The sequence below is a fragment of the Zea mays genome, chromosome 3 (assembly GCF_902167145.1).
Source record: "Zea mays cultivar B73 chromosome 3, Zm-B73-REFERENCE-NAM-5.0, whole genome shotgun sequence".
Taxonomy (NCBI): Eukaryota; Viridiplantae; Streptophyta; class Magnoliopsida; order Poales; family Poaceae; genus Zea; species Zea mays.
The window spans coordinates 10,722,187-10,739,841 of record NC_050098.1 but is presented as its reverse complement, the minus strand read 5'-3'; the positions used below and the strand labels follow the sequence as shown (position 1 = coordinate 10,739,841).

General features: G+C 40.0%; 1 protein-coding gene across 1 annotated transcript; it reads right to left on the bottom strand.

Annotated features, from left to right (window-relative positions):
• Window positions 1-4,309: 4,309 nt before the first annotated feature.
• Window positions 4,310-5,584, bottom strand: LOC103651754 (uncharacterized). Its single transcript, XM_035966555.1, has 5 exons — window positions 5,570-5,584; window positions 5,086-5,148; window positions 4,954-4,998; window positions 4,614-4,868; window positions 4,310-4,529 (listed from the first exon to the last, which is right to left on the bottom strand). The coding sequence occupies exons 1-5, from the start codon at window positions 5,582-5,584 to the stop codon at window positions 4,461-4,463; spliced, it is 447 nt and encodes a 148-aa protein (XP_035822448.1). The 3' UTR covers window positions 4,310-4,460.
• Window positions 5,585-17,655: the final 12,071 nt, after the last annotated feature.

Sequence of the window (17,655 nt, the reverse complement as noted above, 5' to 3'; positions counted from 1 at the left end):
GTCAAGACCCGGTTCTTATAGATTGAAGGATATGGACGGCAACGACATTCCTAGATCATGGAATGCGGATGAGCTTCGGCGATATTATGTCTAGCTTGATGTAATTTTTTCTGTTCTTTCCTATGGCACCCTTTTCCTTTCCAAAGGGAGAGAAAGGTTTTTAATGGGGCCATAGCATGTAATTTCTCTTTTTCTTATTTCAGCTCTATAAGAGCAATATCCCCCAAAGATGTAAATGTAAAAGCTGAGCACGCACCATCGAGTGCAAAGGAAAAAGAAAAGAAAACAGGGAGAAGCTCAAAAGACGTCCCTAAGGGGATGCAGAGCACGATGAAGGTACAAAAAAGCCGTTCCTAAGGGAGCGCAGCGTAAGTTTCCTGCTCAAAAGTCGTTCCTAAGGGAATGCAGAGCTTACAGCAAAAAATAAACGCTGATTCCGCCGAAGTAAAAGGCAAAGAAGCTCCTAAGGGAGGCTTACAGCGAAAAATAAACGCTGATTCTGCCGAAGTAAAAGGAGAAGAAGCTCCTAAGGGAGGCTTACAGCGAAAAGTCAGCGCTGATACACCGAAAAGTAAACGGTGAAGCCGAAAAATAAACGGCAAAGAGACTGTGTCTATTCCTAAGGGAACAGAGACTATGGTTATGGCTTCGGATATGTGTCTGGACATTCATTTGCACGATACATCACATCATAGCATTTGCATTCATAAACATTCATTTAGACATACGTAGGATCATTATCATCATAACACAAGCAATCGCTTCGTCTCTAAAGATCATGCTTCGGCAAAAGAAAGCAGCAGTTTTTTGCTTCGCTACATACGAAAAGAAGGGAAGGTGTTTTTTCGCCTTCGGCTCAAAAATGATAATTTTGTCCACGCCAAAGCACTCTAGACATTGACGGAAAGGTAAGAATATATTACAAGGTATGGACATAGTTCACAAAATACAATTTAATTACATTTGTAAAAGTTATTATAGAAAGTTTTTAGAATCTCTTCTACAGACATTCATCTATGCTTCATCAATATTCATTGAGCTTCAGCTTCAGCATTGCCATCCAATAAAAGCTTCGGCGTCATCTTCTTACTCTTCAAGCTTTAGTTTCGGCTTCATCATCCTACACGAATTAAAGTATTATAAGCAAAATTCAATTTCGAAGGAAGAGGTAAGCACGAAGGTACGATTTTGCTACCGGTTTAAGATGACTCCGAGCTTCGTCGCCAGCTTTCTCTCGCCCACCCTTTGTCCATACCACCTTTATAAATTTTTTCCCAATGCTTCGGGCGAGGCTGGGAATATCATCCAGAACTGCTGGTGATAGGCTGAAATTGGGTCTGTTGATGATTTTTACGTGCTCACAGCCAGATTTCAGGAACGCAGCAGCGGTGCCCCGAGAAGCTACCAGGGCACAGAAGTCACCGTGTCCAGCAATAACATCATCGAGGTCATCAATCTCACCTTCGATGTGTTCGAAGGCTCCTGGTAGATCTTCAGCTGAAGGAGTAAATTTTTCACTACTGGCCCCGACCGAATAAAATACCTTCTTCAGCCCTTGAACACATTGATTGCTGAATTCCAAACATTTGTTTTGAAGGCTTATCAATGATTTTTCAAATCTAAACCCTTCTGGACTTCGGCCTCAAGTTTTTCATTAAGCTTCAGCTTTTCCTGTTCAAAACTTTCTGACTGGCAGAGAAGCTTCGTATTCAGTTCTGTTATTTTAGCTTCGGCTTCTGCTAATAAGCCTTCAGTTGTCTGGAGTTCGAACTCTTTCTTCTCAAAAGCGGCTGATTGTTCTTTTATTTTATTTTCTAAGTTCTCAATTATAACCTCGTGCTTTTTATCCTCTAGATCCTGTTGCATCTTCAAAACTTTGCTCAGTAGCATACTCTGTACACGAACAACCTTCGTTAGAAAACATTTTTGTTATGAAAAATAAAAAGTTAGAGAGAAATTGTTTACCTTGAAATTGGAATAAAACAAACTACCGACAATATGCTGTCGTCGGTAGCGGCTAATATCGGCTTCGAGCTTTGGGAAACCGATACTCTTTGATAGGGTACCGATAACCTTTGCTCCGGCCTGATCCCGGATGCAGCCTAGCTTCTCGTCATCAACACCCCCGAAGAGAATTGCCCCTGGCCGATAGCCGCAAGATATGGCATACTCTTTTAGTTCTTCTTTTTTGGCTTTTGTCAGTTCTTGTCCAATCAAGTTTTGAAAATTGAAAATTTCATCTCTCGATGTTTCTTCGACAATTTTCTTCTTTTTCTCGGGTTCTAGGGCCAAAGCTTCTTCGGTGGCCCCAGCAGCTTCTTCTGTGGCCATGTCTAGCAGAATTTTATCTATATCAACAACCATGCTTTCTAAATTAATATCTTCGGATCTAGTAGCTTTGGCATCTGTGGCCTCCGAAGGTGCAGCTTCAGTAGCTATCGAACTTTTAGCAGCTGGCGCCTTTGGAGCTGAAGCTCCTGGTGGTGTCTTTTCAATGACATCTGTCACCATGATGATTCTTTGCTTTTTTGCTCTAGCTGCTTCCTTCGATTTCGCGGGCTCCTTTTCCTTCTGAAAAAGCTTTGTCAGTTGTGGCCCCAGTGGACTTAGCTTGACAGGCAAAGATTCAGTCATTACCTTTAAATTTTCCTCTACTTCGGTAGTAGAGGGTGTTGCAGGAGTTCCTTCTTCTTCGTCAATTGCTTTTTGTTTTGGAGTCGAAGCTTTTCTCTTCTTCGAAACACCTGCTTTCGGCTCACACTCCGACTTTTTCTTTTTCGATTGTTCTTCATCATCTTTGTTTAGAACATCAGCTACTCTTTTTCTCTTTTGGCCTTCAGCACCCTTATCTAGCCGCTCGTAGTCAAGATATTCAAAACCCAGGGCATCCATTACGTGGTTTAGCCTTCGCTTTAGATGGGTGCCGAAGGCCGCAGTCATCAATTGGTCTTCTTTTTTAGAATAATTTTCGAGTATTTCATTACACATTACTTCAATTGTGTCCAGCCACTCTTGGCAGGTACTTTGAAAAGTTTCTTGAATTTGAAATGGTAGGGCAACCGAACAAGTTCTCCTTTCTTCTTTTTCCCCTCTAGCTTCGGCATTTCCTACTCCTTTAAAGTCAGAAATACTCTGAAGGCCAGAAATTCTTGCACCAAGTCTCTAGAGCAATTTGACTTGGACTTCCCTGGTAACATGTTGCATGGGGGTCGGGTCTCTCTGAACATCAATTCTAACGGACTTTGGACCAACTTATCTTCATCTTCATCAACTCTGACGTAGAACCACTCAGATTTCCATCTAGCTGGCCATTTGCTTCGGTAGCTGATCACTGGAAACTTGGTAGTCTTGCGATAAGCAAAGTTGTAGCAGCCAAAATTTTCATGAAGACCATCTCCTCTAGCCTTGGTCTGGTAGTGCAGTTCGTGCACTCGGCAGAAACACTACTAGAAAACCCCCTTGTAGCTATGCTTTTTTGGACAATAGGCACGCTTTAATTCGTCTCTATATGAATGTACGCACGCTTTCCAAAAACGTGTTAGAAGCGTCTTCGTATGGACCGTATCAGACTTTGTAGAAACGATTATCGTAAGCGTGTATATTAGATGAATAGATGTTTCATAGACACGTTAGATGCATGTTTAGACACATTGATACGCTTTTATAGATGCGCATATAACATGTGTCTATTATTGTTGTTACGTCATATAGTAACATTTCATTATGTGCGAAAAAATATAGATACGATATTATAGATACATTCATAATTCATGTGTATTACTATAGTCACATTTTATAGTGACGCTTTATTGCGCATTAAGGAGTATAGAGACGATATAGTAGGTGACACGAATGATGACATGGCAGGTGATGTGGATAGGTGACATGGCAGGTGATTGTGGAAAAATGACGTGGCAGGTGATGTGGAAAGGTGACGTGTCAGCTGAACTAGCGAGTGACACATTTTATAGTAATGCCAAAACGCGTGTTAACAAAAGTAGAAACAATAATATAGCCACGTTTGTATTGTGTGCCTACGCATATCAATACGTTATATAGTAACGTCAAAGTGTGTATTAAGACCTGTAGAAACGATTTTGTACATACATCTATATTTGTTTGTAATAATATAGACACGTTATACTATAACACTTTATTACGTGCCAAAAAAAAGATGTTTTCATTTATATATTTATATATATAAATGTGCATCGAGATGAATGTTAAAAAAATCAAATTATAAACCCTCAATAATATTGCTTTTGGCCTTGGCAAAATATCAAGAAGCTAACTAACTCGATAGCAACCATGTTCAGTAACTGCCAATTGTGTTCACAAAGAAGCAAAGCCAAAGTGGCAATATCATACAAATATCACTTAAAAATTTTAGTAACTACTAGAATCTAACTGATTCACTTTGCAATTATACTAGGCTTCCCATCTAGCTTTGTCCACGCCATCTAGCTTTGTCCACGTGCTGCAGGTACCAACTTGTTGCGGGTACAAGATGAGCTTCTAGCTTGCTTCACCTATGAAGCATGTGTTAGATCAATAACTCAATTTGAAGTTGTTATGGGGACACATGTACTATTTCAAATAAAAAAGAAACTTACATGTGTAATTGGCCAAGGAATAACATAGCCAATAGCATCAATTAGTGTACGAATCTGATTAGATGGTCTAGGTACCTCCTCATATATAATATTGCCAAGTTCAATATTTTCAAGGCCTTCAACAAGAACCCCACAATATTCTGGTCCAAGCTTTGCTCCTAATATTTCTCTTTGGCTATCTGTAGTCACTAACTTCCCTTTGGCCACAACTCTGCCTTTGTTTATCAGTGAAATAAGGTAGACTTGCTTTTGTCTCTACAAATTACAAAACATGAACATATGATCTTTTGGTAAAACAACGTCATAATTGGAAAGAAATAAGGCAAATAAAACCACATACTGATTCTGATATGCCCATGCTGGCAGCTTGAACCCTTCGAGTTCTCTATAATAAACATCAAATCATAGCATCACTTAATCAAATTATGCTTTATATTTTAATGAAACAATAATACAATTAGCTTAGACATACCATGTTGTGCAATATAGGATCACTTGGAAAATCTGTGACTACATTGTCATCAAGTTGTGCCTCCTACAGGCATAGTTTCACTCAATTATTATAGAAAAAAATTATAAATATTAGATTTTAACAGGGAATGTAGACGAACAGGAACCAATTACTGAACCCTAGAGTTGCAAAAGAAAGCTAATTAATTAGGCAACTAAACTAAAAGGGAGTTTTTAATGCTTTTCACTTAAGTTTATGTAGGCTAAATGAGACGGATTAACAACTGAATGAAAGCAGAGTACATGCTACTTCAGTACTTCTTCTTAAAAAACTACACAGAATCAAAGAGCAATAAATCAACACGTGAAAAGAAACTTTGCAAATTTATCTCACATGAAAATCCTTTATATCTCTTCTATTCTGCAAGAACAATCTATATCCAACTACAAGTGTTCAAATTTGCAAAATAACAACTTTGAAGCAGGTAACAAAATACAAAAAATACAAGATACATGTGCATTGGTAATTGACTAGGCCTTTCTAACATACCTTTGAAGGTGTTTGCTCATGTGGTGTAGATGTATGAACATGAGTTCGTCCAAGACTTCTATGGACAGATTGTTGTTGCTGCTGCTCGACATGAACCATGTTCTACAAGCCATTAGCAAGAGTTTGAATATTATTATATAGTAGCTAATGATATTTAATAATTGAAATAAAGGAAGTATACATGCACTTCATTTGTTCGAGAGGTCACGTCAGCATTTGAATCTTCTTGGATGCTACTCGTATCTTTGGCAGCATAATTTTCAGATTTGTCATCTTCAGTGCATTGGTCATAACTATCACCACCCTGAAATATTTGAACCAACATACTGTTAAAAATATGCTCTTATTCTAGAGAGGGAGGGGGCCATGGTTGAATGCAAGCTTACTTCATTTTGTAAAGCTTCTCTCATCTCTGGGGTTAAATCTTCTGGATACTTTTTTGACATAAAAGTAAACCAATGCTTCATGAGACCACTCACGGATTCCATTTTATTGTCAATTTCATTTACTTTCTCTTGGTACATTCTTTCTTCCTCCGTTTGAATAACAAACGGTAAACCTTGAAAAGCTTGTACTTGACTCCAGTACTTATCATCATAGTACCCACGTGCTTTGAAATCCTTGGCAACAATATCATTGAACACTTCATTGTAATCTTTAGATGAAAGATGATTACCATTGTTGTTCCCTCGCCTTTTTTTAAATTCCTCATAAGATGCAGCCTATTGAAACAAGTATATAGGAAGGTTAAGGAACTATAAGCTGATTTTTAGATCAAGCATAAATCATTTATACCAGAAAATGTACGTACCATCAGTGTCTCTGCCTTTTCTGTTGTGTATCTACAATTCTTCTTTTTATGAGCTGCCTCCCATAGTTCTATCCTATGAACCTTTCGTTTAGTTCTGGTTTCCTGCATAATTGAGTTATTTGGCTATCATTTCAATCCTGAGATAGATGATAGTGAAATTTAACAAATATGGATGAATATTTATCACCATCTCTTTTTTTAATCTAGCAAGGCTTTTCTCCCACATGTGTGTGCAGTCTTCTGTTCTTTTGCACAACGAGAGTTTGTGGAACATAATTTCTACAAAGACAGGCAATGATTAAGCAATAATGTAACATTCCTTGATTAAAAATTGATATAAACGTGTTGAGTAAATAGATGGCACCTTATGTTGCTCTTGGCACCAAATTCCAACTAGAGATCTCCATTGATGTTCATTAGTCGTTAGTGGCTTCTCTCTTAGGATTTCTTCTAGAGTTCTCTCGTCACGATTGAAGTATTGTTTCTTCAACTTAGAGTTGTACGCTCGCCACCTATTATTAACTGTCCTTAGGATCCAGTCCCTTGTAAGATGTATGGTTTGCCTTGGGAAGGCAAACTTTAGCTACATACAGGAAGGTAAATGTTAGTACATATAAAAAATGAAGGTACATGCTTGCACCGATAACAAAAAATTACCTCAACATCCTTTATTATTTGTTCCTTGTGTGAATTAAACCTGGTATTGTCAAATCTTGGGATGTCTAAAGGGGCTAAGGTTGGGCTTTCTGCTACATGGCCAAGGTGTTGCCCAAGGATGGAGGCTGACCTTTCATTTGGGACACCATTTTCATCTGTATCTACAATTACCTTTCCTCCTTGTAATGCTAGTAAATTTGAAAGTGTGAATTCCCCTATAATTTGTCTAACCTCTCCATTTGGCCCTGCATATATGAAAATGTAAGATTTCACATTGTACCAAGATATACAAGAACAAACCTGAAACTTACATATGATCTTAATTGGACTTCGAGGTTGGTGTGGCAGGCGGACTAATAAACCATCAACATTAGGAGGGGACTGTAAACTTTCATTGTTCTCATTATCTGCCACATTTTCGTGCTCCTCCTGAGCAGCTTCTGCACCATCTCCACCAATGTTCAAATTCTTTAATCTTCAAAGTCCTCTTGTCATGATTGATTCTGCTTATTACATATAGGAGATCAAGAAAATAAAAGATGAGCATGTTAGTTGCCTTGTGAAATTGCATTCTCAGTTAAGAGCTAAGATTAGAAATTAGGAATTTCATTATCCAAAATTTAGGCAAGAAACAAACATTTCATTCTATAATTTTCATAAACAAAATAGACAAACACATATCAGATTATGTACAGGTTCAATACAGCCTTCAGAACAGGCAGAAATTGCAGGTGGCAGTAGCAAATCATATGGACAGCATGTTAGTCTGAATAAGATTCACTAGTTAGTATTAATCTCGTTGGATAGCTAGCTTTTTATTCTTGTTGTTTTCTTTAGTGGATAGCTAGTTAGAAAAGAGAGAAGAAAGAACAGAAACAGCCAGAAGCAAATGTGGCTGTTGCAGGCGAAGAGCAAGGGGCTCTTTTGTTAGCTGAAGTAGAAACAATAGAAACTATGTCTTCCCAGTATGTTCATCTCTCTGAGGAGAAAGTAGTGTCGTTGGTGTGTTCACAGGAGGAATGGGTACTGGACACAGGAGCCAGTAATCACATGACTGGTACAAGGTCTACATTGACACACCTTGATGAGAAGTTTCGGGGTTCTGTGAGATTCGGAGATGGATCTACAGTAGAAATCTGTGGACTTGGGTCTATTGTGATTCAAGGTCGACATGATCAACACAAAGTACTGACTAGTGTTTATTATATTCCAAAGCTGAAGAGTAACATTGTCAGTCTTGGTCAACTAGAAGAGGCTGGGTGTGATATTAGGCTATTTGATGGTTGGTTAAAGGTGTTTGATCCAGAACACAATCTGTTAATTAGTGCACCTCGCACTAGCAACAGGCTCTACATCATCAAGTTAGGAGTGACACCACCAGTCTGTCTAATGCATAAGCTGAATGATATAGCATTGAAGTGGCATGCCAGATATGGGCATCTCAACTTTAGAGCTCTTCGAGAAATGGGCAAGAAACAGTTGGTTGAAGGTATGCCTGTAGTAGATCGAGTTGAGCAAGTATGTGATGGTTGCACCTTGGGAAAACAACACCGTACTCCTTTTCTAAAACAGTCAGCTTTTAGAGCTAAAAAGGGACTGGATTTGTTCCATGCAGATCTCTGTGGCCAAGTCAAACCATCAACAGCTGGAGGAAAGAACTATTTTCTGTTGGTAGTTGATGACTTCAGCCGAAATATGTGGGTAGAACTGTTGAGAACCAAAGATGAAGCACTGGTTTGTCTAAAAAGGATCAAGGAAAGGGCTGAGGTTGATCAGGAAGGTAGATTACAAGCATTGGGAACTGACAGAGGAGGTTAATTCAACTCAAGCCAGTTTTCTATTTTCTGCAGTGATCAAGGGATAAAACACTACACAACTGCTCCCTATTCCCCTCAACAGAATGGTGTTGTAGAGAGAAGAAACCAGTCAGTAGTTGAAATGGCAAGATGTTTGTTAAAGAGTAAAGGTGTCCCTCCAAGATATTGGGGAGAAGCAGTCTCTACGGCTGTGTATTTGCTGAACAGATCACCTACAAGAAGTGTGCAAGGGAAAACTCCATATGAGGCATGGCATGGCAGTAAACCACAAGTGTGTCATCTCAGAACTTTTGGATGCATAGGTCATGTCAAGAAGGTAGGTCCTGGAGTCGACAAGCTGTCAGACAGGTCTACTAAAATGGTTCTGCTAGGATATGAATCAGGCACAAAGGGTTACAGAATGGTTGATCCTACAACTGAGAGATTATACATAAGTAGAGATGTGAAGTTTGAAGAGGATGTGGCATGGAACTGGAACAGTGACAGTTGTTTTCAGTCGACTGAAATAGACACAGATATTTCAATCACACCGTTTCAGTTTACTGTACCTAGTCAGCAAATGGGTATTCCAGCGGGTACAGGAGATGTGAGTGAAAATTCTGGGGGTGGTGGATCACTTCCACTATCACCACATCCACAATAACCTATGACACCTTTAAACTCACAGACTCCAGTTGTAGCCTCAACCTCACAAGGACAGAATACAGGTCCAATATTTGGTGCAAACAACATTCCACAATCATCGAGTTCAGAAAACTCAGGCATGGTTCCTGTAAAATATAGGACCTTGACTGACTTGTTTGAAAACACTGAAGAAATTCTTGACTATGAATACAGTGGTGTTTGTATGCTATCTGTAGATGAACCAGTGACCATTGAAAATGCCTTGAAGAGTCAGGAGTGGAGAGAAGCTATGCAAGCTGAACTGCAAGCTATAGAATCCAATAACACTTGGTTTTGGTCTGATTTACCAAGAGGTCAAAAGGCTATAGGTTTGAAGTGGTTTTTCAAACTTAAGGAAGATGCAGCAGGAAATGTTGTTAAACACAAGGCCAGGCTTGTTGCAAAAGGTTATGCTCATAAAGAAGGTGTGGACTATGATGAAGTTTTTGCACCAGTAGCTAGACTAGAGACTGTCAGAGTGTTATTAGCATTAGCAGCACAAGAAAACTGGCAGGTGCACCATATGGATGTGAAATCAGCCTTTTTGAATGGTAATCTGTAAGAAGGAGTATATGTCAGACAACCACCAGGTTTCCAAGATCCAACAAAAGTTAGAAAGGTTCTGAAACTGAATAAGGCTCTATATGGTTTGAAACAAGCACCAAGGGCTTGGAATGCTCGACTTGATTCAGAGCTTATTTCCCTCGGGTTTGAGAAGTGCAAGGTGGAACATGCTGTCTATAGGAAGGGGTCAGGGTTTTCTTTGCTGGTGGTAGGAGTTTATGTTAATGATCTCATCATTTGTGGACCATCAGTGTCTGACATCACACACTTCAAACATCAAATGATGCATACTTTCAGTATGAGTGATCTGGGCTTGCTCAGCTACTACCTAGGTATGGAGGTCAGACAGTCGAAGAATGAAATAACTATCTGTCAGAGTTCCTATGCAGCAAAGATTGTGGATCAATGTCGAATGACAGGGTGCAATCCTACAGATACACCTATGGAACAGCGAGTAAAACTGACAACTGCTCAAAAAGGAACTGATTTTGAACAGACTAGATACAGAAGCATTATTGGTAGTCTGAGGTATTTAGTGAACACAAGACCAGATTTGACCTTCTCGGTTGGCCTTGTTAGTAGATTTATGGAAGCTCCAAACAAAGATCACTGGGGTGCAGTGAAAAGGATTATCAGGTATGTTGCTGGAACAGTCAATTTTGGAGTCAAATATAAGAGAGGTGGTGGAGTTGGTCTGTCACTGCTGGGGTACACCGATAGTGATTGTTCAGGTGATCTTGTGCATAGAAAGAGTACCTCAGGTATCCTGTTCTTTCTGGGTCTGAATCCAATAACCTGGTCGTCGCAGAAGCAAAGAGTAGTTGCTCTAACGTCTTGCGAGGCAGAATATGTAGCTGCTGCTCTGGGTGTATGTCAGGGAGTGTGGCTGAGTATGCTACTAGCAGATATATTAAAGGAAAATATGCAGAAGTTCAGTTTATTTATTGACAATCAGTCAGCAATAGAACTGAGCAAGAACCCGGTGTTTCACGATAGAAGCAAGCACATTGATACTCGTTACGATTACATTCGAGATTGCATCGAACAAGGTATGGTAAGTGTAGATCATGTGGGGACTGATGATCAACTTGTCGATATACTGACCATGTAATCCCCACTACTTTAATAAAGGAATAGAGTGCAGAAATAGCTGCGGCAGTTGCGCAGCAGCAAAGTGCTTTTTCCCCAAATCTAAGAATCCATACCTGAGGGTTTTTCAGGAGCACAACGCGCCATTCGCCGCCGCTGCTTTCTGAGAAGTCGGTCGCCGGGATCGGGGACCCAACACAGCAACCCTAGCAATCAGCAAATATTTATAAATGGTATGTACATTAAAGGAATAAAGTGCCGAAATAGAGCATCACAGAGGAAGACGGCTCGTGTGGGATGAAGAAATCTGTGTGTCGCGGAGGTCCTGGGCAGCGACGGGGAGGACGACGGCTCATGCGGCGGTTGCAGGACCACGTGGCGAGCCTCAGGGGCCTCCTGCTCGACGTCCGGGGCAGGATCGACCCCTGGCGTTCCTGGACTCCCCCTACGAGCGCGGATCCAATCCCTTCCTTGGTGTCTTCCTTCTCGCGGAGGGGCCTGAGAAGCCGACCGAGGCGGCGATGACGCCCGAGAGCGTGGAGGAGGCCTCGGCGGCGGTGTCCAGGGGGAAGCACTACCGCAGGGTGAGGCAGCGGCCGTGGGGCAAGTTCGCGACGGAGATCATACACGGAAACACGGAAACCGCTAGGACCGCCCCATCGGCACCCTCCCTGACGGCACCATACACAAAAACACGGAACTAATTGGGGAAGAGGAAGGAGGAGGCATCACCTTGCTGTGGCGCCGCCGGCGAATCGAGGGAATCGGACCTATGTGATGACTCGGAAACCGCTCTCTCCTCCCCAGATGAACCACCAGTTGGTTATAAAATGGAGCGTATCCTTGTGCAATTGAGCGTATCCTTGTCTGTTAGGCGAACCGCGGAACAGGTACCGCGGAACAGGATTAGGTGTTGTCACGGTTTAGGCCCACCAGCAGCTGAGGCTTGCTGAGGCTCGAGCGTCGCTTGCTGAGGTCCGACTGTCCAAGGCTCTGAGCGGCTAACCGGCTGACCAGTGACCGCTGAGGTGCTGCTGACTGCCTTCTCTGTCCCTCTGGTAAATTTGTGTTTCGATTGGAGTTGTTGACAGATTGCTAGTAAGGATTTGGATAGATAAATTAAACTGGTTTGGATAAATTCTTACGAGTTTTATTCAACTTTAATAGGTCATAATATAAAGATTGATGGATCGAAGTTGGATGAAAGAATCAAGATTGGACACTGCATACAAAAATGGTGTTGAGAAGTTTTTAGCATTTGCTTACCAGGACCTTCCACAAGGTAGCGAGATACTTTGTCCATGCATAAACTACAAAAATAGATACAACCACAGCTGTGATGAGGTCAGGACACATCCGAGATGTGATGGTATTATTAAAGGTTATACTATCTGGGTTCATCATGGTGAAAAATATGACAGGCCATCTATAGAACTTGCTGATGTACCAAATATCAGTGCAAATTTGACTAATTCAGGTCCAATACGAGACCGCCAGGATGGAAGATTGGATGACATGCAAGAACTCTTGCAGGCTGCATTTGGAAGGGCTGCAAGTATAATTGGTGCTGAAGCAGATGATATTTAGTCTGGATCTGTAGATGTGGAACATAATGCCACTGAGGATAATGTGAATCTAGCAGAAGGAGATACTTTGGGGAGGCAACAGAATATATATGCAAGCTTATTGAAGGATGCAGATGCAAGAATATTTTCTTCTGGGTGTAAATATTCTAGGCTGTCATTTTTAGTCCACTTATATCACTTGAAGTGCTTACATGGTTGGTCACAAGAATCATTTACAGGACTAATGGATCTGCTATCTGGTATTCCTGGAGCTAATCTACCCAAGACATACTATGAAGCGAAGAAAATCATCCGTGACTTAGGTCTTGATTATGAGAGAATCCATTCTTGCCCCAAAGATTGCATTCTTTTTCGAGGTGATTTTGCCAAACAAGATTTTTGTCACATGTGTGAGAGCTCTCGTTGGAAAGTTGATAAGAAGGATTCAAATGCCTCTGTAGTGAAATCTAAGGGGAAAAGGAAACCAGCCAAAGTGTTGCGTTACTTTCCATTGATTCCTAGGATCCAAAGGTTATTTTCATCTACCAAAACTTCAGATGACATGCGTTGGCATGACGAGGGGCGAACAAAGGATGGAAAACTACGCCACCCAGCAGATGGTGATGCTTGGAAAGACTTTGATCGTAGATATCCTGACTTTAAAGAAGATGCTCGTAATGTACGCCTTGGTCTAGCTAGTGATGGATTTAATCCTTTTGGGAACAAGAATTTAAAGCACAGTACATGGCCAGTAATGCTTGTTCCCTACAACCTTCCACCTTGGATCTGCATGAAGCAAACATCTTTAATTTTGTCAATGATCATACCTAGACCAAATTCTCTAGGTAATGATGTAGATGTATATTTGCAGCCCCTTATCGATGAACTATTACTTCTGTGGGCGGGAATAGATAGAACACCAGATGCCTCCTCAGAAAAGAATTTTACTCTTCGAGCTGCATTATTGTGGACTATAAATGATTTTCCTGCACTAGCTTACCTATATGGATGGACCACGAGCGGTAGATATGCATGTCCTTCTTGTGGTCCAGCTACAAAATCATTTCACCTGAAGAAAGGTAAAAAGATGTGCTATATGGGACATCGTCGCTGGCTGCCAATAAATCACAAATACCGAAGGCAAAGGATGCAATTTGATGGCTTGGTAGAGACTGGACTTTCACCTGAAAAAATGAGTGGAACTACAGTTTTGAAAATGTTGGAAGGCAAAGAGTTCGTGTTAGGGAAAGGGGAGAGAACATCCAAGGTGGGTAAGAAGAAAGGCAAGAATAAGAAAGTCGAAGATAAAAGTGGTCAGAAACGCAAGCGTACAAGACTGGGAGAAAAGAAGGAATTAGATGGGGGTTGTGGTAAAGTGGAGAAGAAACCAGAAGATTGGCTGAAAAAGAGGTCAATTTTCTTTCAACTACCATATTGGGAACACAACAAACTAAGACACAATCTAGATGTAATGCACTTAGAAAAAAATGTGTGTGACAACTTTATCGCCACTCTATTGAATATTTGTCATAAAACAAAGGATGATCTGAATGCCCGACTAGATTTAGTTGAACTTGGAATTCGAGAGGATCTTCATCCTGTTGTAGATGCTCAAGGAAAGCAATCAACTCCTGATGCACCTTTTACTATGTCTAAAGACCAAAAAGAGATTTTTTGCTCAATAATTCAGAACCTCAGGACTCCAGATGGGTATGCATCAAATATATCTAGGTGTGTAAATATGAAAGATTGTACATTGACTGGACTAAAGAGTCATGACAATCATATTTTACTGCATGACATTCTTCCAGTGGCACTGCAGTCTTGTTACCCTAGCAAGGATGTCATGAAAGTAGTTGTTCAGTTATCTAACTTCTTCAAGAAGTTGTGCTCCAAGGTCATAGATGTTGCTGAGCTGGAGCAGCTTCAAGACAGTATTGTGATGACACTTTGTGATATGGAGAGAATTTTCCTGTCATCATTCTTTACTGTAAGTGTGCATTTGATGGTGCACTTGGTAGAAGAAGTTAAACTAGGCGGTCCGGTTCAGTACCGGTGGATGTACCCCATGGAGAGGTATGTAGTCAACTTTAATTAATTTGCACAATGATAATCAATAATTCAGTTTTAACTTACATGTGTCAATTATTGCATTTAGATATTTTGTTAAGCTGAAGGCACTTGTGAAGAATAAAGCTCAACCAGAAGGATCAATAGCTGAAGGATATTGCATGGAGGAGTGCTTGACCTTTTGTTCCAGATTTATAGAAGGAACTACACGTTTTACAAGGCCATCTAGAAATCCTGGACCATCTGATGAAATAGCAAACATGTATTTGTTTGATACTGTTGGTGAACCTATTGGAAAGAGTACTGCCGTCAACCTTGATAAGCAGCTTCTTGTTCAGGCTCATTGATATGTGTTGCGGCATTGTGATGAACTTGAAGATTTCCGCAGGTGCGTTCAGTATTTCTAAAATACACAACATCACATTTATTATAACCAGTAACCTGTATTTATTTTTTACTGCTATTTGCTGACATGACACTGATACTATTGTTGTAGAGAATTCTTGGATGAGGAGAAAAGAAAATTACATCCCTCAATTAATCTAACACCTTCCTCCATTCAGAATTTGATGGATCAACACTTTCCTGACTGGTTGGAGCAAAAGGTATGTACATCTAAAATTGTTGCAAATTTGGCATGGAACTAATAAAAGAAATGTACGTGAGTGTTTTTCCTTATATACAGGTTATATTAGGCAATGGAACAAGGATCACGACAAAGGTCCGAGCTTTGGCTGCAAAACCAAACAGATATGGAGTGACATACAGTGGTTACATTATTAATGGTTCGAGGTTCCACACTTTGAGTCGTGAGGCTGCACGGTTGACACAAAACAGTGGTGTGGTCAACATTGCTGATGATGGGGTTAATTATTTTGGCAGATTATTAGATATAGTTGAATTGTCATATGCAAACTACAAGGTGGTGCTTTTCAAGTGTGAATGGTATGATGTTCATCATAAAGTTGGGTTGCGACAAGATGAGTTCGGATACAGTCATGTGAATTTTTCCCGGAAAATACACACTGGTGATAAACTAGATGATGATCCTTTTGTATTTTCATCACAAATTCAGCAAGTCTTTTATGTCCAAAACCCAAAAGCTGAACCATGGAACACTGTGGTGAGAGTTAGCCCAAGAGATAATTTTGACATGGGTGTATAACTCAATGAAGAAAGTTAGACAAGGCTTAGGTTTTTCGGTCATCTAATGCTATAGAAGAATATTGTGGGTTTTTTACTTGCACTGAATCAGAATGAACTAATATGTGTTACTTCAGATAGGAGGTGCCAACTTGTTGGGTTAATGTTGTTTAGTGTACAAATTTTCCTATTTGATTAAATACTACAATCCATGAGACTTGTAACATGGCTTATTTAATTATTCTTAGCTTTGGTGTTTTCTGGTTATGAGTGTGCCCAAATCAGGCGCTTTTTCTATTTATTATTATCGAGTGAGTGACCATACTTTTTCCTATTTCAAGTGGGCATGACCATATTTTTTCTGATTTATTATTATTATTATTATTATTATTATTATTATTATTATTATTATTATTATTATTATTATTATTATTATTATTATTAGACCTATACAACATACACTAGCTAAACACAATTAATGTTAACATTGTTTTAGCCTCCTATAATATATGCCACGTTAGCTCTAGTGGAAGATATACCACACAACAACTATGGTGACTAATATACCTCGGTAGGTTACATGTTTTAAATTTTACACCAAAAACAATATCAACTAGAGATATTTCGTTATCACATAAAAAACATCTCTATGTGGCTAAGAACGGTTATTCGATGCGCTTTATGACGTATCTTCATGTTAGTCACGTATTGAAACCATGTCTAACTATGTCATTTTTATACGTTTTTAATTGCATATCAAAAAGCGTCTTAAGGTTTCTATAGATGATTTTAATACGTGTTTTGCAATGTGTCTATAGGTTACTGACGATTGAAAGCGTGTCTAATTTCGTGTCATTCTAATATGATTTTAATAGCGTGTTAAAAATTGTGTTTAGGTATCTCTTCACGTTGAAAGCGTGTCAAATACTGTAACATTTTGATGCGTTCTTAAAATTGTTTCAAATAATGTCTTTATGTACCGCCGTAGAGACGCTTTTGTGTGCGCTACAACTAAAACGTACATACAAGGGGGGTTTTCTAGTAGTGAAACCTTCAGCGAATGGTTCCACCCCCTGGCTTCGGAGAGCCCAGATATAAACATTTAGCCTAACGATAGCGTTAGGGGTCAGCTGATGAAGGTAGATCCCAAATTTCTTCAGTACATCAGCAATCATCTTGTTCAAAGGGAATCTTAAACCAGCTTTAAAAAGACTTTTGAAAACCACTACTTCATTCTTTCCCGGCTTCGAGATAGTTTCTTTTCCACCAAAACGAATCAACTCCTTCTTTGCTTCACTAAAATAGCCCAACTTCACCAACTTAGGAAGATCAGCTTCGGAGATGGTGGACTTTTCGAAGTCCAAGTGGCTAGGTTTGCTCGGCACTACACTGATGTAATCATCTTCGGAATCAGTTTCTTCAGCATCAGCCCGTTCTGCTTCGGCGGCAGGTATATCCTCCGATGTTGCCAGCCCAGACCGCTTCATTGCTTCGGAAATTGGAACAGTTTCAGTAGCTTCGATCTCATCTCCCTCACGGTCAACCCTGGTAGTAGAACGCACTCTTGCCATCTGATTATGAATTTTTTGAAATTTTTTGAAGTTGTTGACTTTCTCGATTTCTCCGAAGTTCTTCCTCTTGTGACGAAGCAGAATCGAAAGCG

What these genes read in the sequence shown, in the direction of transcription:
- LOC103651754 (XM_035966555.1), bottom strand. An exon ending in ATCCTATATTGCACAACATG is followed by an intron (nt 4,999 to 5,085) that starts GTATGTCTAAGC and finishes TGTTTATTATAG; the next exon opens with AGAACTCGAAGGGTTCAAGC. An exon ending in TTCCTTGGCCAATTACACAT is followed by an intron (nt 4,530 to 4,613) that starts GTAAGTTTCTTT and finishes CATGCTTCATAG; the next exon opens with GTGAAGCAAGCTAGAAGCTC.